We start from the raw sequence: 23330 nt of genomic DNA, 5'->3' as shown, positions 1-23330 counted from the left end.
GCAAACATAAGGTAAGGAGAGGTGAGTAGATGCTAGTGTGGTGGGAAAGGAGTACGACTGAATAAGTCAGTTGATACCCCAATTCACTTCTCACAAATGAGGTACCTGGGACAAAAGTAGAGAATGAGGTAGGGGAAAAAACAACAACTTTACAAAGGGGGTGACGAATGGGAGCATGGGTGTGTATCCCTTGAGGTTTTTTTTCAAATAAATAAGGTGGGAGTGGTAGTTTTGAGGGGAAAAACGAATCTGTAAAAAAATAGGGAACGGGAAAGAGGAACGTGGAAAATTTGGATGTCTTCCTAAGGAGGGAAAAAACAAAAAAAACATACATTGCTAGTGGAAGAGTGCACAGGTGAGTAAAGCCAAGATAAACAAAGATCAATGTATTCTTTTGCAGCAAAAGCCCGAAAACCTCAAACAAGTTGTTGTCAAAAACTTGGCAAATGATTTTAATCATGAACATTAGGAGAAAACAGGTTCAAACTAAATTTTCAGGGTAATTTTCTTCACAAGATCACAAGCAAGCAAACTCACCATATCTCATAAATCTAACATACCTATATTTTCCCTAACACACTTCTTTCACCTATGCCCCCAGAGTCTTAAAAAATAGTTATACCCCTGCACTGAAAAGTCAGCCCAGCTCACCGTGAAGCCGCCACCTCTTGCTTTTCCTGAAATCCTACATCCTGCACTAAATAAATTCAATAATGCCTCCCTCTACTAAAAACATACATAAACTCACCTTAAATTCAAAAGCTCTGATTGTCTTTAAAAAGTTTCCACTAGCGCCCAATGAATGTTATGCCCCTTTCGGTAGCCATAAAATTACAATCTAGTGCGTCATAAGTCTAACCTCTGTTACAAGACAACCTCCTCTAGGCTTTATAAAAGCTAAATCATTAAGTCAATTAATTCTTAAACGTCCCAAAAAACCCAACAACCTGAGCAAAATGAAGTCTCCCTGACTGATCTCTGCACTTGACTTCACTGCGATAATGGACATGTACCGCATTGTGACCACCCCATGTCCGAGAAGTAGTGCTGAAGAACGCTGAGAGACGAGCAAAGGTCCTTCTTCCTGGAGCGCAGAGAGCAGCCAGTGGACATGATGGACTCCTGAAGCTGACAGATGGAGAGAGAAAGGGTACAGCATTGATACCGTGTGAGCAACTACCTGAGAATTTTGTCTCTGATGGTCAGACTGGACATCCTACGCCAAGGGGAAGCACACCAAAGTCACCACAAAATAGGGAAGCTGGGAAGCAAGAAAAGCATACAAGCCAGACACATACGAAGCAGAGGGGTGAATGGGCAGCAGTGAAATGCCTCAGTTAGATGGAGAAGCAGCAACCTATTTCCAGCACTTAAAGGGCAGCACATGCCAAACGTTTGGATTTTTGGATGTGGCTAAAGGTGAGCACATAGAGACACCACAGGGTGACCATCAGCGAGGCTGTGCACAAATGTGCACAGGGACGCATATGCAATAAAATGGTTGGTCAGCAGAGACACTTCAAAAACATATGGGGATTATGACAAGAAAGCAAAGAGAGTAAGAGGCAGATGGCAGAGGTGAGTGGGTTTAATGGGCTTCAGGAGAGTTACTTAGGGTAGAAATGAGTGAAGGGGTTGTGTGGAAGAGAGAAAGTGGAGGTAGAAAAGGATGGGATGTGCTTTGCACCATGTTCCCAAGCACACTCCCAAGTTTCACCGTCTTTTTAGTCCCCTCTGTTTACTATCCCAGACTCACGAAGCACAAAAGGTTCCCACACCATTAAAGGCTACCTGCTGGATGCTGGGACTGTGCATGGTGCTTTCCAAGCGAATAAAGTATTCCCGCAAGAGTTTCTCAAGTGCTGCCAGGAACACTTCACCATACTCTTCTTCCAACTCCGCCTGTGATTGAGAAAGATTAGTTGTAAGGTCAAATACTGGATAGGAAATTTTCTTTCCAACAAAGAGCAACTTTCCATATTCTATTTTCGGGTAAGAGTAGTAGGTGCAATGACGCCATATTTAGGGTAAACATTCTTGGACAGAGGCTGGTAACAGTCGTCCAGACCCTCACCTTAATGTACTGCTCCCAGTTGCCCTGGTCTATGGGGAGGCGCCACAATGTGTCTCTGAATGCCTTCACTACTTCAGAAATCTTTGTGTAGTCTCTCGGAGTCTGAAAGAGGCAAATGTCATAAGATAAGAGACAGTCCACGACCAGCCCATCATGAAAAATCCCAATACATTAAGAATATGTGCAAGCACAGGGGCGGTATGATTCCTTTCAGTTCTGCAGGTAAAAATTACGCACTGGTGACCCTGGAGTATGTATTCCCTGCAGCATGCTACGCTGGTGCACAGAGAAAAGTGCATCAGTGACTGGCAGTTATTTGCACTTTCTAAACACATTCTGCTGTAAGGTTCTCCAAGACTAGGAACATCAGCGGCCTCCCTCTACGGTTCGTACTACCAATACACAAGTCACTTTCCATACGTATCAAAGAAAAAGCGCCAGATTATGAATGTGTCCAGTACAGAATATCTCAGTTTATCATCCCAGTCTTTAATTCATTGTAAATGCAACTTCAAAGGAATACCAGAACGTATATCTCTTTCCTTTACTATCTTTCTTTTGAAAATCTAAACCCAACTGTTAATTCAAATGTTAAAAGCTGGAAGGGATGCTGCTTGCGTCTCTGACCAATTCTCCATTTATAGACCTACTCTCCAGTTCACCGTTTTCCATGTTTAAAAAAAAACGGCGCCAATCTAATTTTAGCGGTTTATCACGGAAAGGATACCAGGACCTATTCTAAGATTGTGGCTGCCTCACACAATGTTTGTAGGGCTATGCAGAGTAATTCATCTCACCATTTCTATTCATAGAAAGAAAGCACAAATATCCAAGTGTCCTAAAATAATGTAACAGAGGACTGTCTACCTATGGACTAGAAGTTTGATGACTGGGGTCCATTCAAAAAAGGTGTGGGCGGTCTCTTGCTAGGAGTCATGAATAAATGGGTTTTATTAGTTTACAGTCTGATTAATTTTTTATTTCTGCTGGAGTTCCAAGCCTTATCCGTCACCACAGCCAAGGACGACTGAGCAACCTTGTTTTCCTGAATCTTAGAACTGAAACCTCATACCGAGAGCTGAAACGTAAAAGACACGGTGCCTTATATGAAGAGAAGACGGATTACAGTTGTTCACAGAAAGATTGTATAGGACTTTGCAGCAGGGACAGAGCACATTAAAAACAGTATTTGGAAACTGGCAAACAATGAAGCTGGAACAGATGGGATGTTTATTAAGTTCTATAAACTCATGAATGGAATCATTTTGAACTAACAGTAGTTTTTGGGTTGAGTAAGAAGGAAGACCCAAAAATAAAGAGTTGCAGTAGTCTAGTACAAAGTTTATTAAAACGTGCAACAGCATTCTCCAGGAGGAATGGGAAAATGAGCAGGAGCTTTCAAATGATGCTTAGCAGGCGAAAGCAAGCAGAACTCTGCCTGCTAAAGTGAACTTCACCAAAGTGCAGGTTGTCACAGAAAATCTGTAAAGTACTGGGCCTGTTGAGAAGGCATAGGGAGAAGGTCTAGAATGTCGGACCGCCACTCAAACGACCACAAGAATAAGTTTCCAAAAATCAAGACCTCTGTATTATCCTCATTCAGAATTAAGGAATTGGGTTGCATCCACTTGGCAACTTCACCATGGTATGGCTGCTTCTGTTTTGGCTGCAGTTTCTTCTGCTGGGACGCATTTTGAGTGTTCTGCTGTTATTAAGATTTGTAGTGGTTTTGGCGAATTCCATTTTCTTCTTCTGACCAATTAAGTGTTTCTGTCTCCACCTTCATGCTGTGATCACAGCTGCAGGAGGTTGGGAAATGTGTTTTGTATTCAGGGCTACGGTGATCTTTTTCAAAGCCTTTCATGGCATAGGAGCCAGCTATCTAAATAAAGGTGTAAACCACTATGTTCCAACTAGATCCCTAAGATCTTCAAATGCAAATCTTGCCCTCATTCCCAAAACACGCCTAGCACGTACTGGGGGAAGATCTTTTGGACTCCTTGGCGCACGGATGTGCAACAACCTACCAGAATCTCGGAGTTCAACTACAGACCTGATAGCTTTTAGGAAGAATCTTAAAACCTGGCTTTTTAAAAACTAGCCCTTCCTGAGCAATCCGCCACTTCCCGCCTCCTTGCGCAAGGACACTCTAGTTTGAGTAGCTGTGCGCTATATCAAATGCGTTCATTTCACTTCATTTCAGGGTTCCGGTCTATTAGTCGATGCCAGGATGATTTATGAAGTGAACTGGAGTACATTCAATTTGAGAACATCCTCAACTGCCAGGTCTGCAGCAACGCACATGAGCTACTTTGAAACTAGCAGTCCTTCTTCATAGAACTCATTAAAGTGTTGCTGCTTCTCTTTTGGAGGATCAGCAATGAATCACTGCATCCACCCCAAATGAAACCCAAACAGCTAAACCTCTGGTCACCTCGATTATTTCATACTTTTATAGAGCACTACTTTGCCACGCAAAATACTTTTCATGGCTGCTCCAGAAAAGTACTGAGAAGCAGCCTTGTGTGCACTGCTTCAAGCCTTAGGCCATCTAAGCTTCTCAGCTTTGTAATTCCATAAGGCAAAGAGTAAGCAAGGGTACCCAAGATGTTGAGGTGAAAAACTTTAGAAATGACGATGGCCTGCTTGAATTTTATTTTGGCTTTAAGGCAGAGCAATTGGATATCATTTCAAAATGGATTAACAGGAAAAAATGTTCTTGCATAAAAAAATACTTGTCCTGAGGGGAGCTAGAGAGGATTTAGGAGTGCTCTAAGTATGCCATTCTCATCTTCACTTACTGGGATAAGATTAGGGCTCGACTGATATTTTCAATAAATGTAGTTTTGTCTTCTCTTTTCTGGTAGAGTTAATGGACTTTGGCAAGGTACAGAAGCAAATTATCTTCCATTTGAAACTATGCGATTGTCCTGGTGGATGGACCTTTGGATTTCTTAAGTATACTCTACCAGTCCTGATGCAAGATCGGGAGGCTCTATTGTAGGAAACTAGGTCGGAGGGCCTCAAGATCAAAGATTGAAGTCTTGAGTAGAAGGATCTTGCCTTGTAGTTCGAAGAGAAGATATGCTCTGTGCAATAGCTCTGTACGTGGTCGCTCTGACATGAAAAGGAGATCAGGAAACACCCATTGTGTCAAAGCCATTCAATAGCGATTAGAAATATCCTGTCTTTGGGGAATCTCAACAAAAATGAAAAAGGAGAAAATCAGTCTAGTTGGAAATCACGGGAAACGTCACAGACCCTAAACAAGCATTTGCAATGCAATAGGTCTTGCATTTGTGAGAGCTTGAGCTATCGGCATTGTCAATGACAATGTCTTTTATTTATGTCTATTTTTAAAACTAATAAATAAAAGACATTGTCATTTACAATGCCAATAGCTTAAACTCTCGCAAAAGCAAGAGCTATTGCAGTGCAAATGCGTGTTGTGTAGTGCTACCAGTAGTGAGCCCTGCAATGACACTGGGACAGCTGACCCCAGATTTTGCTTGGATATGAAGCACTAGTTTGACATACAACTGACGCGTAGGTGGACTGAACATTTGTAATAAACTACTTTTGGAAACAGGAATCCATTAGTGGTCCAGATTTGCACATCAGAAACACGATCACTGAATTTGAAGGGTGAAGGGGTAGACTGAAATCAACATTACAGCAGTAGAAAACAGCAACGGAGAAGCTGGAAAGGAAAGATGGTGAACAAATGAAGGCACCTTCGCAGTCAAATGGGCAAACATTTGGCCAGAAAGTCACAGAACAGGTGAGGACATTTCACTGGTGCAGACAACATTTCTTAATTGAGAGAGGATACCAAAGAGTTCCTTGGTGGGGACAGAGTCACAAGAAAGGCAGTTGGAACAATAACTCTTGACTTTCAGGGTTGTTTCCCTGTGCATCCTCAAGTGTGGTCGGTAGATAGGCTAAGTTGCCTGTCTCATTACTTTACTTATACAAATGCTTGGTTTATAGCATTGAGAGTTGCAATCTCTTTCAATAAATATTTTCCAGATCCTGTATTGGTAAGAGAGGGAAAAGCTGTTGTACTTACTGTATCTTCAAGTCACAGATCAGAGGCTGGAACAGCAATATTTGATCTGGTGATACTGTACAGCAGGGAAAAGATGGGCAGAGGAGTCTTATCAGGACTCTAATAGGGTATGTTTGTTCAAGGCTGAGGTAGCAATGAAGACCAAGACAGCAAGTTGGACACTCCAAGTGAAGGCTTTAAAATATCTAGTATCATGTAATCTGTAAAAAATGTCATGTTGCTGAATGGTTTGAACCAATGACGTGCAAATAAAACTGCTGCAGTTCAAAAGTAGAGATTAAGGATTTAATGGAGTGATATAAGCCAACAAGGACAGTGAGGCAGACTGCTAAGCAAAGGTTTGTAGCAGAATCGCAAGTTTCAGGAAAGGAGAGCTGAATGCCAGGAGAGCAGAATGTGAATAGATGGAGTGAGTTGCTCTAGGCAAGGAGGGAGTCAATCAGTAGTGGGGAAAGACTTAAAGGTGTTTTTGTGCACCTTGATTTCACTTCCAGCTCTTACTGAGTCGGAAGAAATACTTTCTGGGAATAGGGCACAGATATCGGCCAATCATGCCTCAGTGAAGAACAACCAATCAGATTGCTTTTCAGTGAGCGGTAAACGGACAAGTGTTTGGACAGGATTCTTACATTAAAAGGAATGCATTTCAGGAATTGCTGAAAGAAAAAAATCAGATAAGTTACAGGTAGATGCATGCAGGGTATATTAGGAAGGACTGGTCCCAAAAGGAGGAGCATGTTGGGCAAAAAGGTCTGAGAAAGGGGCCCAATGGGAGGCTTGACGTTTAAGGGCACCCCTCTTGGTTTCTGGTAAAGTGATGGAATGCAACAGGGCTTACCAAGGAGGGCGTGGGAAATACAAAGGGACATAGTGTTATGGAGGGTGAAGTCCTTGTCAATGGAAAAACAACACAGTCTGACGATGAAGAAACATGACAGCGGACACGTGTTTCATTACAACTGGAACTTTTTCAAGGCTGTAAATAATAGTAATTACATGTATGAATACACAACTTCGTGCAACAACTTAGTCCTACAATTAACCCAGTACCGAACCTAGAGTGCATTGCTTCCTAGTAGATCAAGAAGAGTGAAGGATAAGGCCCTAACGAAAGGAAAAACGCAAAGTAAAATGAGAGAATATACCCAAACCGTCAAATAGCGGTACTAATGCGAAGAAAAATGACATTCCAATTTGAAGAGGTAATGACAAGTAGATCTGAAAGTTCAAGACCCAAATATAGTCACATCCTAGTGGAACAGCCATAATAGCTAAAGATTGCAGGTTTAACATACAGAGCAGTAAAGTTCCAAGATTGAAAATTGTACAAACCAAGTGATGTCATTATGCGTAGATGTGAGCAAATAGCGTTCATACTAGTAAGAAAGAGACTGAACAGTTCCGTCTTATAGATGTGCGTCAGTAAAAAGAAGTTCTAATCTTAGCAAAAACTATGGTATGGATCCTCAAGGTAATAGAGTGCTGGAGACTCACATAGATAAATATAGTCGTTGCCGTGTTGCGGGGCGAATTCATAACGTTCTGAGTGAAAGATTTATATCAGTAAGTCTCGAGACATAGAAAACGTGTAATTATAATTTAAGAAAAATTAAAGAACTGTTAAACACGTGGTCAGTGCTAGTATCAGCGTCAGATAGCTACAAAGGATCCCTGAATATGGGATCCCTGAATATGGCGGACCTAGTGCCCAGTTAGCGTGTGGCTAGCTGGGCAATAGGTGTGTCCATTACTGGAAGTTAAAACACAGGGGTTAACATACTGTATGAGTAAGTGAGTCGAGAGCTTAGCTGACAAATTTACTCAAGTTGGTAAGTTAATTATTATGTAATTAGATAAGTAGTTGACTCACATAAAAAAAAGTTCCTGGTAGGGACGACGTATCAGTCATGTTAAAGACCAAGAGACCGGTTCTTCTTATACTGTGAAGTAACCCTGTCAATTGAAGAATCATGAGCTACATTATGTCCCTATCGCTAGAAGGTGCGCAGCGAGTGGCTATGACCCACATTTGAAACTTAAATTGTGGATAATCTCATTTATATTTATTGACAATACATTTTTGTAAGTACCACCAGGGGGCTGGTTATACAAGTTAGATTGGTAGAGATCCCTCCAGTGCCCAGTGATTTTGATCGGTAAACTAAAATACGCCCTGATCCAGCGAATAAGTCAATCACAAAAAACACGATAATTGGGGCGTCACAGATAAGTAATCTAACTTACACATATGGTAACAACAGGAAAAACGTATGGTGATGAATTACTTTTTAGTTATAGCGTTAGTGAGGTCTGGGCTATAATATGCCCCATAAGCAAAAGGAAGGCAAATTGAATAAAGTTGTGAACACCGCCCCCGGTCTTTTAGTTCTCGGTAATGGCGTTGGTGCGGTCTGGGCTGTGATATGCCCCTGTAAGCAAAGTAAGAAAACAAGAAGCGCGAGCAAGATGAAGAGGCGGAGCGAGGTGTACTCGCGCTTGGGAGAGCAGTCTGCTCTATTTCGAAGCACACACTCGTGCTTGTGGCGCGCCCCTGCGCGCTCCCGCAAGGTGTATGCAGCCACAAGCACGAGTAAGTGCTTCGAAAAAGAGCTGAACGACGGCTAAAGGTAGTCCTATGCAGCGCATGCGCGCTGCATAGGCGAGTCCTAAAAACATTGACTATAAAAATTTTAAAAAACGTACTGTTAATTTTTTTTAAATAAAAAAAGTCAGGAATAAGGTTTAGAGGGCATACACCCGTGCCCCGGGATCCTGCTTAAAAGAGGCACAGAACAAAGGGAAAAAAAGAGTAATTGCTAGAACAAGATATTTAGCGGCAGTATAGCTGCTGTCTGCCATAAAAGTGCAAGAGTGCCTATTAGAAGCTGCCATGCTGTAGCCTAACTAACCTCACCTAATTTGTAATCGATTCGATTCAATATCTTTATTCGATTCATACAGAGAATCATAAAATTTGTAATCTATAAATAGGCACCATAAAAGAAAAATAAATAACCTGATGATATTTTCTCTTGTAAGAAGGGTTTAAGTTTTCAAACAAATGAAGGGTAGTTAGAGAGGCTACACCTGTGAGCTTAATCTGACCGGACATAGATAGTAAGGATCGAACAACATGTCCAACAATTTGACTGCGTTAACTAGAGTGCAGGAGGTAATATCAAGGCATAATCCAAACATCAAAACCATATTAAATTTAGAATCATGTGGACAAAGCACAAGCATGAGCTGTCTGAAAGGTATATTGTTACCAGTCCTTTAAATATTCAGAGTGGGTTTTGTCTCCCTCAGAGGACCATATCTCCCAAACCTCATGCAACTGGCTATTTAGAGTGTTTTTCCACGTCCTATGTAGTGCTTGCAATGCAATATAATTGAGACTATTTTACATACCAAAAGTACACTGAATCATCACATTCATTCTTCATCTCGTAGATCCATTGTAATCAGAAAGTGGTATTTTTTATCTTGCTTTTGTATTGCAACAGGTTTTTAATAAAGTTTTACTCAAAAGGCAAGCCAGAACCATTGGCTTTCCCAGTGCTTGTTTCCAGGTGGAGTCTAAAGAAATACCTGGACATCTGTTTGTGCAGAATGCAGAGGCATTGGTTTTTAGAGTGCAGATGTTATAAATGAGTATATTATGTGTCTGTCAGCCATTGCATACTGGTGTACTGCAACCCCCAAAACATCCATCACAATTCTTAGCTGTTCTATTCAAAAGTCTCAACAACATTGGAGTGAGAACAGACCCCTGAGGCACACCTCAAGTGATGGTGGTGACATGCCACAAACTGTCTCTGCTGGGAGAACAGGCTCTAGGACAATGATGTAGGAGTGCCTTTTCAGATTTGCAAGTTGTTGCCTAATTAACCCCAACTACCTTAACTTTTATTGTGGTTCTCCTATATGGATCACTAACTGATGGAACCAGGTAAATATACACAAGATTCAGTTATCTATAAAAAGGCATCACATTATAAAAAAAATATATATATTTTGTCTCTTAAAAAATGCTCAGTAATCTTGCACAGGTACAGGTCTGCTCAGTGTATTGCTATCACTATCACATGAAGACACTGTTTATCTCGTGAAAAATAGACCTTCTACTAAAATTGACAGCGATCCCTGATGTTATCAAAACCAATTTGATTTGCTGCACATGTGAGGGATTTATTTCACCACATTTGTTTTCTTTTTCATATTCCTGTCTCAGTAAACACAACAAAGCACAACACAGAAACCACACCTGAACAAAAATGCAGCTTCACTGCTTGCCCGATTATCTGCATTTTCCTACGATGTGCTGGCTGATCCTTCTAAATGGCTTTACTTCCTAGAACTGTTTGACAATTAGGTTACTTATTGTATTTCTTGCTGTTTTTTGTGAGCTTTTCCATCAACATTATAATTGGCATAGTATGTGTGCATATGAGTGGGATCCTGAAAAACTGAAATTAATAGGAATTTCATGTTTTAAATGGCACCCTATAGAAAAAAGGCAACATTTGCTATCTTTAAGACAAAGCAGAAATTAATAAAATTCATCCACCACAAAATACATACGAATCCCAGAGTCTTTAGAAATAAAGAGTGGTACACCTAGGCATAAGGATTTAGGTGTGAATATTAACAGAAGCACTTTAAGTATTGCTGAAGGTGCACCATCTACAAATGCACAGCAGGATCAATTAAGCTGTTGAGGATCTACAAACCCCAGATATTAACATTAACTAGGACCTTGGAAGAGGTAATTTGTTCATAAATTCAAAGAAAATATCCATGAGGGAGAACAAGCGCTACAGGTGTGCAGCTTTCTCCTGCATGATTTTATTTAATATTGATAAACCGTAACTCAGAATAGCAAGTAGAACAGACTAGGAGAAGGTTGGTCATGATCCTATCATGCAAACTGGTCGAGAATTTCGACCCACAGTCCAGGAATTGGAATCCGTTCAATAATGCTTGGTAAACATACAGACTGATGTCCTCAGAAGTCAGATCACGAACTGACTCCAATCAAGAGATTGGGGTAGGACTAAGGTCCAAAAACACGTAAAAATTGGCGCTTAAGGAGAACACCGTTAACGACGCTGGAGGAGGCCACAGAGAATTACACGTTGCCAGTACTTCAGACCAACTACAGCAGGAACCCTGAGCAGTTTGCCCACGCTAGCATCGCTCTATACCTTGTGGTTTCTTTGGCTTGGGTCATGCTATCGCACCTGACCAAACGGTCTTCAGAACCTGCAACGCTCATCCCCCTCAACTCTGTGGCAAAGCCATTTCCAGTATCTCGTACGCCGATGATGTTGTCCTGGTAAGCGATACCCAAGTTGGCTTGCAACGCTCACTCAACAAAATGCACGAGTACGCTGTGGAAAACCACTTGGAAGTGAACCTCAACAAAACAAAAACCCTGACAATTAAAAACGGCAAACGACGGTTCTATACTTGGTACCTGGAAAAAACACCAATTGTGAATATCCTTGCCTATAAATATTTATGGGTAACCATCGAAGAGGGCGGTCAATTTGCCAACCATCTTGGGACAGTCAGAAGGAAGGGGATGGCAATGGCAACAACACTAAGGCAGTTAAAAACAAAACTCACAGTCCCTATTCTTTACCCCCTCCTCCGGGGTAGCACAAGCTAGAATTCTACTCACCATCACCTAGGGCAGTGAAGCACTGAGGGGCAGGGACGCAAAATTGTTGGACACAACCATTGCCAGGGCCTACAAAGTTATGTTCAATCTTCCAACTTACGCCTCACCAGAGCAGATTCGGCGAGAGTTCGGTCTAACCAAACAACTTCTGGCAAGGCTCTTACATAACGTGTTAGCACAAAATTCGGAACTCACCCCTGAACACACTGAATCACCAGCTCTGGCAAGAGCTTTGCAATATACCTAACTCACCGGCCAGACAGTACTTGGAGGATTCACTGGTCACTACCGGGCTATCTGCTCTAGGGGAAACTACCCATTCAGTCTTCAAGTAAGTAGTAAAAAACAGTAATAAAGAAAATCTCCCTTGTAGAAGACAAAGCGTTCCTGCCCGTATGAGGCACGTCTGGATGATAATGAGTGGCTACAAATCACTTGGTCCACAGTACCAAGGCAATTTTCTTTGGGTAGATCCCAGGATGAGGGCCTTTTTACTAAGGCTCTTAAAGCCCTCTCCAACTGTTTGAGCTTTCAGGTTGTAGCCAGCTTAACAACCTCAAAGTGAGAAAAAGCTCTAGATTTGTTCCATCTGGCATTTCCACCTACATTTTTCCATCAAGAATGGCCTTCAGCAGTTCCTTCTATTATCTACAAATACTTGATCTACTGCTGGAGAAATTCGATGCCAGCGTTCAGCCCAAAAACAACCCAAACTTCCCTGCCTCCTGCACTGTAAGAGTTTTTGCAAATCATGTACCATGCCAACAGCCTACCCTGGCCTACGGTGCTTACTTAAGATCCCATAATGGTCTCCTTTATTTCAGGTGCTGTAAAAACTACACTGTGAGCAAATTTTATGTAATTTGCCATCTCTGTACACTTTTCATGTTATTCCCCGTAGGTTTCTCATGCACTCCTGTACTTTGTACCCTTCGTTTGCAATCATTTATAATCATAAGCTGTAAATTACTTGCTCTATGTTGCTTGTCCATAACATGCTTTACCCACTTATCTCCTGTTGCCTCCTTGTTCAAAAGTCCTCCCTACTGTATCTCTGTAGCTCCTCCTACCATGCAGTCCAGCCTGCTGGGATGGCCACCATCCATCAACTCTTTATGAGCAAGTCAGCTGGCTACACCAACTGTCCCCTGTTGTGTGGTAAATGCATGGGCTGATCCACTTGCGGACACTTCATCCAAGTCCAAGGCCCCTCTAATCAGCATTTCACACAATGTTTTCATAAATGCCCACTGCTCCCTCAATCAGCCAGCCAGTCAACCATCTGAGGACTCCACAACATCCGGACCCCACACTCTCAGTCAGTCACAGGCAGCCTTGTGACAAATCAAGCAATTATCATTTGTCTAGTGCAACACTGTCACCCCTAGGGTTATCTGGGCGCTGAGGGTGCTGTGTCTCAGCCAAAATGCCAGGTTTTGAGTTTTCTGAAGTCCGCCAGGGAGGGTGCTGTTCTGAGGTAGAGGGGTAGGTTGTTCCAGGTCTTGGCAGCGATGTACAAGAAGGAGTGGCCCCCGCTGCAGCTGCAATGGATGCGGGGATGTAAGTGAGGCAGAGCACAGGTGTCTTGCAGGTAGGTGGAAGTTCATTTGCTGTAGGATGGCCATTGATTGTGAATAGCTTTGTATGCGTGCGTGAGAATCTTGAACTGACATCTCTTCTGGATGGGGAACCAGTGGAGGTTTCGGAGGTGAGGGGTAATGTGGGTCAGTTTGGGGTGGTCCAGGAAGAGTCTGGTTTCGGTGTTCTGTACGGTCTGGAGTCTTTTGAGGAGCTGGCTGGAAATTGCGGCATAGAGAGCGTTGCCAGAGTCGAGGCGGCTGGTGACTAGTGCCTCCGTAACCGTCTTTCTGGTGTTGATTGACATCCATCTGAAGATTCTGTGGAGTAGGCGAATGGTGTGGAGGACAGGAGGAGGTGACTGCATTGACTGGTCGTTTCATTGTCAGTTGGCTGTCGAAGATGATGCAAAGGTTGCTTGTGCGGTCTGTTGGTGTGTGTGGTGGTCCGTGTTCTGCTGGTCACCATCTGTGGTCCCATACGGAGGTGTACCTCCCGAAGATCAGTTATTTCATTTTGTCCGAGTGGAGTTTGAGGCAGGTATCTCTCATCCATTTGGCTACGTCGGTCATGGCACTGAAGAAGTTGTTTTTGGCGATTGAGGGGGTCCTCGGTAAGCAAGAGGATGAGTTGAGGGTCATCTGCGTAGGAGATTATGTTGAGTTCGTGGGATCTGAGGATGTCTGCGAGGGGGGAGGGGGGTCATGCAGACATTGAACAGGGTGAGGCTCAGGCATGATCCCTGGGGTTTGTCGCATATGATGTACTTGGGTGCAGAGGTGAAAGGAAAGCAGTCGGATGCTCTGTGTGCGCCCTGAAAGGAAAGAGGCAATCCACTTCAGAGAGTTTTGATGTTTGCCGACATTGTGGAGTCTGTTGATGAGGGTGTGGTAGGAGGCGGAGTCAAACATGACACAAAGGTTGAAGAGGATCAGGGCCACAGATTCTCCATGGTCGAGGAGAGTTCTGATGTGGTCTGTGGCAGCAATCAGCGCGGTCTCAGTGCTGTAGATGGCATGGAATCCTGATTGACAGGCATAGAGTAGGTTGTTTTTTTCCAGGTGTTTGGTGAGCTGTCGGTTGATGGCTTTCTCAAGTACCTGGGCTGGGTAGGGGAGCAGGGAGATGGTCGATAATTGTTTAGGTCGCTGGGGTCGGCAGAGGGTTTCTTTAGGAGTCGTCTGGCCTCTGCGTGTTTCCATCTGTCCAAGAAGGTTGTGAAGATGGAGGTGTTGAGGATGCTGGCGAGTTCCATGCTAAGGTTGGTTCAGAGGTTGAAGAGATGGTGGGGGCAGGGGTCAATCCCCGTAGTGGATGGACGACATGGTGGCTGAGGTGGTCTGGGTGGTGAGCAGGGACCAGGAGGTTATTGTAGAGGATCAACTTCTCACCATCACCTGGCAGAAGTCTACAGGGAAGCCAAGCTGCATATCATGCCTCTCCCTCTGACTAAGCCTGTCTGCCAGCACATCTATCTCAAAGCAGCCAATTCACTTGATTTAATACACCATTTATGTTGCCAGCTCACATGCCTCAGCCGGTGCTGGTCAATGGAAAGCTCTACCCACTTCAGATATGCCAAGACACATCAGATTTTAAAGTACATAAAGTAGTATTCTCCTCAACTTTTGCTAGCTCTGAAAAGTAGAGTAATTATGTGATCTGTACAATGTGAAGGTGTATATTAGAGGCTCATATTCAAAACCAATGGCAGGAAAGCCACAATGCACTCTCCCTCAACATCTGCCCATGTATGTGCATTCTGTGTTTCTCAAAGTGACAAACAAGCAGATGACCTACATTCCTTAAACAGACACCTGTTTCCAGCACTTCCCTGGTCAGACCCCATATGTGCACCTCTGTGTACATGTTTGCTCAGCCACTGTGCTCTGCAGTTCTTTAGGCTGTGGACTGATTATGTCACGATTGTGAGCTAGCAGTCAAATTGTTTACATCTTCCAGTAGAGAATTCTGGATTTAGTCAGCGTTTACATAAATAGTAACACTTTGGGGTACTATCTGTTTGGTTCAGGATGGAGTTCAAAGGAAGTAGCAAGGAATTCAGAGGTAGACAGACTGCCTTCACTTTCACTGTATTTGTACACCTTCCTTGTTCTGTCAAATATCCCATCTGGGTACCCAAGTCTGCAATAAAGAGACAATCAATATTGACTTTGAGGGAAGAGGTGTCTAGATAAGCAATCTTTACTTGGTCCTTCTAATAAAAACAGGGAAGTGACTGAGGAGCTGCAAGCAAATCAATTAAAATGTATGGTCAATTTCCATTCAAAAGTATGCGAGGCCGGCAGATGGGGCTGGCACTGGGGGCAGCTTTACAGAACATACTGACGCACTGGGGGGACACCCATTTCACCCACACACGTAGGCTGGCTACATTGAATGTGGCACATATTAGGGATGGAACGCATATCGGCCACGCTTTTCAGAAAGTTTGGAGCCCCTTCTTGAAATTGCTTTCCAAAGAGTTCAACGAAATAACACAACCCAAATACCGGAGAGTGCTGCAGCTCACAGATATAGGGACGGACCAACAACCACCCTGAACGGCTCCGTAGGGGACATAACGGTTAGGAAGGGATGGGCATGAATCATGGATAATCGGACAGGGAGGGGGATGGGGGAGTTTAAGTTTTTTGTTTTGCAGTACTAGGCTGACCCTTCAACACAGCAATGCACGTGCCACTTTAGACTTGTCCGTATTGCATGATCTACGACAATGGTACTATGCTCATTTTGGCGCAAGGGCATGCGAGAATTGTAAACCATGCAGCAAGTTCATGCCTATGTCTGTGTACTGTGGTGTTGTATTGAAAATGCCAATAAATACATCTAAACATAAAATGTATGATCAGTCTCAGGATTTCAGGAACAACTGATGCTCTAGACAATCCTGAAGAAGTTGTGTGTGGAATATACTATTCATTATGACAAAGGTACACAAAGCCATGAAGCCCTAAGAAGAGCTTTCTGGTGATCAGACGAGAAGTCCTATGTAGCTGATCAGATTGGGGGACTATATATAAATATAAACTTTTGTGAGCTTGTGTGCAGGCCAAAGTACCGCAGCAGTCACAAACGTTTGCATTAGATGTACAAGGTCCAAAGCGATCATGGTCCGACATGTGACCTGTAGTTCTTTGACAAGTAGCAAAATCTTTTTTTTAGTAATAGTTTAAAATGATACATTTTTAAATACATCATACTTATGGTTGTTTCATCCTGCAGATGTCTAGTGTTGATACAATCCACAATGCACTGAAACACAAAAGCACTGAAGTTGCCAAGCATTATTGAAACCAAGCTTATTTTATAGATCCTTAGTAGAGAACTTACTAAACAATGGATGAATGGAATATCATTTGGAATTTGTCTGAGGGCAAAAAAAAAAACACTTTCTGAATAAGAATAATGTATGAATAAAAGCTTCAAATGAAAGGTTAATTAAGGTTAGCTTCCCTGAGATACCCAGCAGGACCTTCTGGATTCACCAACCAATACGTGCTGCCAATTACGCTAGCACTTTTCTTCTGCGAATCAAGCATGCTGGGATTCCGTGCTCCATGTTTTTTTCTCCTGTTTTGAATACTGTGTTTTTTCCACATATTTCTACAAGACGCCTAAAACGTCGGGAGCAAAGACTTGTAATGACTGCCTGTACCAAATGTTGGAACCCATATAAATGTGAGTTTTTCCTCCTTAAACAAGTAATGGGACAGATGCAACTATTTTTCATACCTTATGCTATCTAACAACAGAAGGCGCATTCATCCTCCCATCTCCACAATGTTTTTGCTCTGTGCTGATAAACTGTCATCTGCACAAAGGGATATATTGGACAAAAGTCTGGACAGCTATCAAACAATTTGTAGACAGGCAAGTCCGTTCTGCTTGATTGGCTGCCAATTGTTTTTACCATGTTTAGTGGCACAGAGATTTCTACACAGTGGTCAAGCAAAAGAGGTTCCTGCCACCAACCACAAGAGAGGCTGGCATAGTCGTGCCCACACCCAATAACTCCTCCCAGGACAAGGCCCTATACCAGAGCTTTCCCAACTCTGTGTCGGGACACAGTACTGTGTCGCCTGCCATGTGTGGGTGTGTCGCGCGATGATGCACAGCTGCTGAGGTTTCAGATTGCCATGTGTGACGTTTTCATAATTTCAGGGTTATGACAAGTGACATTTCAACGAGGATGACACTTTCTCCCGAGGAAAATGAAGATCAGGGATTCACTGTCTATAATTACTTGGACCTCGGCTCCGGCAGCAATAAAATCTCGAGTTAGTCCGGAGTAGAGTCTGCGGCGAAGGCAGCTGGTGGTCGCAGACTGAGGCAGCAACTCTGTTCTGCTAACGTCCCCGCTCCAAAGCAGTATGTAATGTTCCCCACAGCGCCCGATCATAATAACGTCAGACTGCAAACTGTCAGCGGATAAAATGAAATGTATTTACTCTGTCCATGACACCAGATGGCAACACTGAACCATGTAACACGCGGTTATACATTTTATATATCACATGTTTAGTTTAAAGATAGTTAGCTTAAAAATGTGCTTTTTAAATAGGGAAAAATTTACTGAAAATCGTTAGTGAAATACTGCACTATGCCCTTTGGTTGCCTACAGCAAAATGAAGAGTACAAGACTTAAAATTTTAAGTTAAAGGTGTAGAATAAAAAAAAAAAAGATACAGCTTTGCGTTATGGGAGCTCTGAGAAGTTGGCCTGGTATATGCTGGTCACTAGTTAAAGGGGCCACCTTGCACCAGTACAATTCGACTCTTATGGTAGATAGGTTTAAGACAACCTTTTAAAGAAAGCTATCCTAGTGGTAGCTGTGGAGAGCAGCTTTCGGGTTAAGTCTTTAGAGAAATGTAAAGCAGCTTGTTTTACCTTATCTCTTGAATTACTAAATGAAAGGACACCACACAGGTAAATATATAAAATATATATGTATTTATTACTAGACACACTCTACTAATCTCTTTATGAGATTAGAAGTCAAGGACATATGCACAAATCAACATTTCACAACAAGTTAAGCACAAATATGGCTGGGGCCCTAGGGGCGTACCAGACCATATACTAAAAAAGAGACTTAGGAATAACGACTTGCGAGAGGACAAGGCCTAGGGCCTTTAGATGCACTGGGGCCTCACTAATCCACCCAAGGCAGGTAAGGAAAGGACCCACGGAAGACGCATGCAGTGTGAGAATACACCGCGGATCCCAATTGACTTCAATGGAGCAAGTCGCGGTTGGAATTTTAAAGTTTTAGGATACTTCGGGAGAGTCTACAAGCAAGTCACTTACAGGGTAAGTAGTTCTAGAGCCAACACACACAGGAGCACCGTAGTGCTGGAGTTACCTCACCCAGGGAAGCCGGGTGCATAGCTGTCTTTTGGTGTCGGGTCGCGGCATCATTGTCAATGGGAGCCAAAAAAGACTTGCTGCTTGTTTAGACAGAAGAAGTGTCCGGTGGAATCCAAGGCTGGATTTAGAAGAAGGAAGACCTGAAAGCAGAGGGGACAGTGTTCAAAGTCACTTGGCAGTGACACGGGGCAAGGAAGATGGAAGTCCACAGTCGTCGGGTGATTTCAGGTGATCACGGGTGTCTTGACTCTTCAGCCACGAGGTCCAGGAGGCGTCGACGATGAAAAGGAGCTGGATTCGGCATGTCCACCGAAGTCTGCAGCTTACTGCGGTGGCGGCGACCAGATTGGAGACAACAAGCCTTGACAACAGCAAGTCTCGTGGAAACTGTAAAAAGTCAGCTGTGCATACCAGCCAGGTCTGAGGGACTCACCCAGCGAGGGTAAGCCAGGGCAGGCCTGGAGCAACCAGGGGAGCCCTTTGGTTCTGTAGAAAAGTCTTCTGGGGACCCACAAGCCAGCTGGCAAGGGATCGCGAGGACGCCTCGGGAGGATTCACTCACCAGGAGCCCACGGTCACTCGGGACGAGGTAGGCCTTTGATCTTCGGTGGAAATCCTGCCGGAGGCTAAGTTCGTAGAACATCGTGAAGGGGTTGCACTCGAAAATAGTGCCCGGTACCCAGGTATTGCAGTTCCTCGTCACTCGTGGGGTCCACTTGCCTCAGCGTTGCTGGGGACTCACGATGGCCTTGGAGAAGTCAGGAAATCCACTTCCGCGGCTGTAGGGACTTCGGACTCCGGCGGGAGTGGAAAGGTTTGGGACCGTTGATTCAAAGTTTTGGTGCCTGCCAAGCAGGGGAGTCACTCATTGACTCCAAGGGAGATTCTTCAGTCTTCCAGAGGTAGTGGAACGTCGAAGGTACAGGATTTTTCTTCAGAGCGTCGTCCAGGGATATCTAGTTTGCAATGGCAAGGATTTCCTAACACTAGAAGGAAGGGAAGGACTAGCTCTATGACCCCACCTATGGGAGGGTCAGGGGAGTGGGTGGCTATATCCACTTCCCTTTGTCCAGTTTTGCGCCAGAGCAGGGGCAGGTAGCCCCTGAACCGGTTTGAGCTGGCATATGCACAGAGGAGCATACTGCTCCCCCAGTGCAGGACTTCAAAGCACTCTAGGAGTGCACCCACCCAGCCCCAACACACTAAATCCTGTCTGGGAGGTGGTTACACCTCCCTGTGACAGGATGCCTATTGTTGGGCCTCCTCCACTGAGAGTTTTGGTCAGCAGCAGGAGGGCAGCCCAGTGTCTGTGACTGGTGATATCCATTTTGTGATGGCAGGGCTCTTCAGGATTCTACTGTGTTTCCACAGTGGGTACATGTCTATCCCTCTAGAAGGGTGGGATCATACTCCCACACCAGTTACTGGTGTGGGGGTATGATTCCGAAGCATTTGACACCAAACACGACATGTTTTGATGCAGCCATCCCAGAGTTAGCATTTACCGTGAGGTTATCATGCACTTAAGAGTATATGGTTTAACCGCATCCAAAAACAGCCACAGAGAATAGACTCTGCCAGCTGCAGAGGGGCCCTGCTCAGGCAGAGGCACCCCCTCACATGGAAACCAAGCACCCTGCCCTTAGGATTGATAGGGCCTGCCTTAGGGGTGACTGATAGGTTTATATGTGTTTGTAAGGAGAGATATAGGGAACCTATATCTCAGTGAGGAGTGCTAACACTCCCTCACCCAGGCTGCAGAAGCAGGCCTGTGGTGTCAGATTTAGTCTGCTTCCCAGGGGTGGCTTAATAAATGCTTCAGCCCCTGGTAGGCCTGTGAAGTACCTATGCCCTTGCTACCTAAGGTACCATATACTAGGGGCTCATAAGTTACCAAAGTATCCAATCACTAGTGCTCCTAATATGCACTCCAAGTTGTTTAGAGAGAACAGAGAGGCCGGGGCCCTGATTAGCAGAGTCCCAGCCAGTCTATAGCCAGAAACCAGTGTTAACATCAGGGAAAAAGTGGGGGCAACATAAGTGCAGATCCTACACAACCCCCCCACCCGCCCCAAACGCAGGGAAACTCAACTAACCTTGACCAGTTGAGTCTTCGTGTTCTAAGTGGAAATACCTTAAGAGTCCATCTGCATTGGCATGTTGGGTCCCAGGTCTATGTTCCACTGTATAGTCCATCCCCTGTAGGGAAGTGGACCACCTTAAAAGTTTTCGGTTTTCACCTTTCATCTGTTTTAGCTATAGGAGGGGCTTGTGGTCAGTCTGAACTATGAAGTGAGTGCCAAACAAATATGGCCTCAGCTTCTTCAGGGCCCACACCACAGCAAAGGCCTCCCTCTCTATAGCTGACCAACGTTTCTCTCTAGGGGTCAGCCTTCTGCTTATAAAAGCTACTGGCTGGTCTTGACCATCATTCAGTTGAGACAGTACAGCTCCCACACCCAGCTCAGAAGCATCTGTTTGGACAATGAACTTTTTGGTGTAGTCTGGACTCTGTAAGATGGGGGAAGTGCACATGGCCTGCTTTAGGTCTTCAAATGCCTTTTGACAGCTAGCTGTCCACTGAACCATTTGGCATTTTCTTTGAGGTAAGATCATTTAAGGGGGTCACTATAGATACACATCCCTTAACAAACCTCCTATAGTACCCAGTCAGGCCTAAAAAGGCTCTCACCTGTGGCTGGGTGGTTGGAGCTACCCATTCCATTATGGTCTGGATTTTGCTCTGCAATGGTTGAACTTGGCCTCCACCTACAAGGTGGCCCAGGTACACAACCTGACGCTGCCCTATCTGGCACTTAGTGGCCTTGATAGTGAGGCCTGCTTTTTGCAGTGCCTCCAAAACATTTCTGAGGTGGACCAGGTGATCCTGCCAGGTTGAACTAAAGACAGCAATATCATCTAGATAAGCTGAGTAATAAGTTTCCATACCTGTCAGAACTGTATTCACCAACCTCTGAAAAGTGGCAGGTGCATTTTTCAAACCAAAGGGCATCACCACAAAGGGGTAGTGCCCACCAGGGGTTGAAAATGCTGTTTTGGCTTTTGCATCATCAGCTAACCTGATCTGCCAGTACCCATCTGTTAGGTCAAATGTACTAAGATACTTGGCTGAGGCCAAAGTATCAATCAGTTCATCTGCCCTGGGAATTGGACAGGCATCAGTCCTGGTGACTGCATGGAGGACTCTGTAGTGTACACAAAAGCTAATTTATTTCTTACCACCCTGGGTATGAGGTTTGGGTACTAGGACTACTGGACTAGCCCAAGGGCTATCTGACGGGTCAATAACACCTAGATCCAACATTTTCTGGACTTCAGTCCTGATACAGTCCCTGACATGGTCTGGTTGCCTGTAGCTTTTACTCTTGACAGGCACACTGTCTCCAGTGTCCACCTCATGGGTGCACCAGGAAGTCTGACTAGGGGTCAGGCTAAACGTATATCTGTACTGCTGCAGAACTTGTCTGCATTCAGTTTGCTGATGGTCAGTGAGGCTGCTTGCCAAAGCAACACCACCTACTGACCCATCATCAGGGTTCTGTGAGAGCAGGCCAGGGAGAGGGTCACTCTCCTCCTCATGTTCCTCGTCAGTTGCCATCAGCAAGCCCATGTCAGCCCTGTCCACATATGGTTTCAATCTGTTGACTTGGAGCACCCTTAGGGGGCTCCTCGGAGTTCCAAGATTCACCAGATAGGTGACTTCTCCCTTTTGCTCAACAATGGTATGGGGGCCACTTCATATGTCCTGGAGGGCTGCTGGGGCCACAGGTTCCAACACCCACACTTTCTGTCCTGGCAGGTACACAGTCAGCACGGCCTTTTGGTCATGCCAAGTTTTTTGTAATTCTTGGCTGGCCTCCTGGTTTTAAGTTGCCTTCTTCATGTATTCGGCCATCCTGGAGCGGAGACCAAGTACATAATCCATCACATCCTGTTTGGGAGGTTTGAGAGGTAACTCCCAGCCCTCCTTCACCAAACATAATGGACCTCCTACAGGATGCCCAAACAGAAGTTCAAATGGGCTGTAACCAACCCCCTTCTGTGGCATGTCTCTGTATGCAAACAGAAGCCAGGGAAGAAGGTGGTCCCATTTTCGCCTAAGCTCTTCTGGGAGGCCTTTAATCATTCCCTTTAGGGGTTTGTTGAAACGTTCAACCAACCCATTGCATTGTGGGTGATAGGGAGTAGTGAATTTATAAGTTACACCACACTCCTTCCACATTGCTTTTAGATACCCTGACATGAAGTTGGTACCTCTGTCAGATATGACCTCCTTTGGGAAACCCACTCTGGAGAAAATTCCAATGAGGGCTCTTGCCACCACAGGGGCTGTGGTGGTCCTCAGGGGAATTGCCTCTGGGTACCTGGTGGCATGATCCACTACCACCAGGATAAACCTGTGCCCAGATGCTGTTGGAGGGTCAAGGGGACCAACAATGTCAATCCCTACCCTTTCAAAGCGTACCCCCATCACAGGTAGTGGTATCAGGGGGGGCCTTTGTTGTGCCACC

General features: G+C 44.4%; 1 protein-coding gene across 6 annotated transcripts in view; it reads right to left on the bottom strand.

The window, feature by feature from the left end:
* Positions 1-23330, bottom strand: part of LOC146870081 (TERF1-interacting nuclear factor 2-like) — a 119481-nt gene that overhangs the window by 48861 nt on the left and 47290 nt on the right. For 3 of the 6 annotated variants that reach the window (XM_085627818.1, XM_085627769.1, XM_085627755.1), the window contains exons 4-6: positions 2075-2176; positions 1792-1902; positions 1014-1128 (exon numbers count right to left, since the gene is read on the bottom strand). In XM_085627818.1, the coding sequence (XP_085483944.1) occupies positions 1014-1128; positions 1792-1902; positions 2075-2176 (328 nt within the window). Of the gene's footprint in view, positions 1-425; positions 1129-1791; positions 1903-2074; positions 2177-23330 lie in introns of those variants that run through there. The other 3 variants (XM_085627800.1, XM_085627786.1, XM_085627835.1) reach the window with 2 other exon arrangements.

This window comes from Triturus cristatus, chromosome 1_1 (genome assembly GCF_964204655.1).
Source record: "Triturus cristatus chromosome 1_1, aTriCri1.1, whole genome shotgun sequence".
Lineage (NCBI taxonomy): Eukaryota > Metazoa > Chordata > Amphibia > Caudata > Salamandridae > Triturus > Triturus cristatus.
Note: the sequence above shows the minus strand (reverse complement) of the source record. Positions and strands in the feature narration are given on the sequence as shown.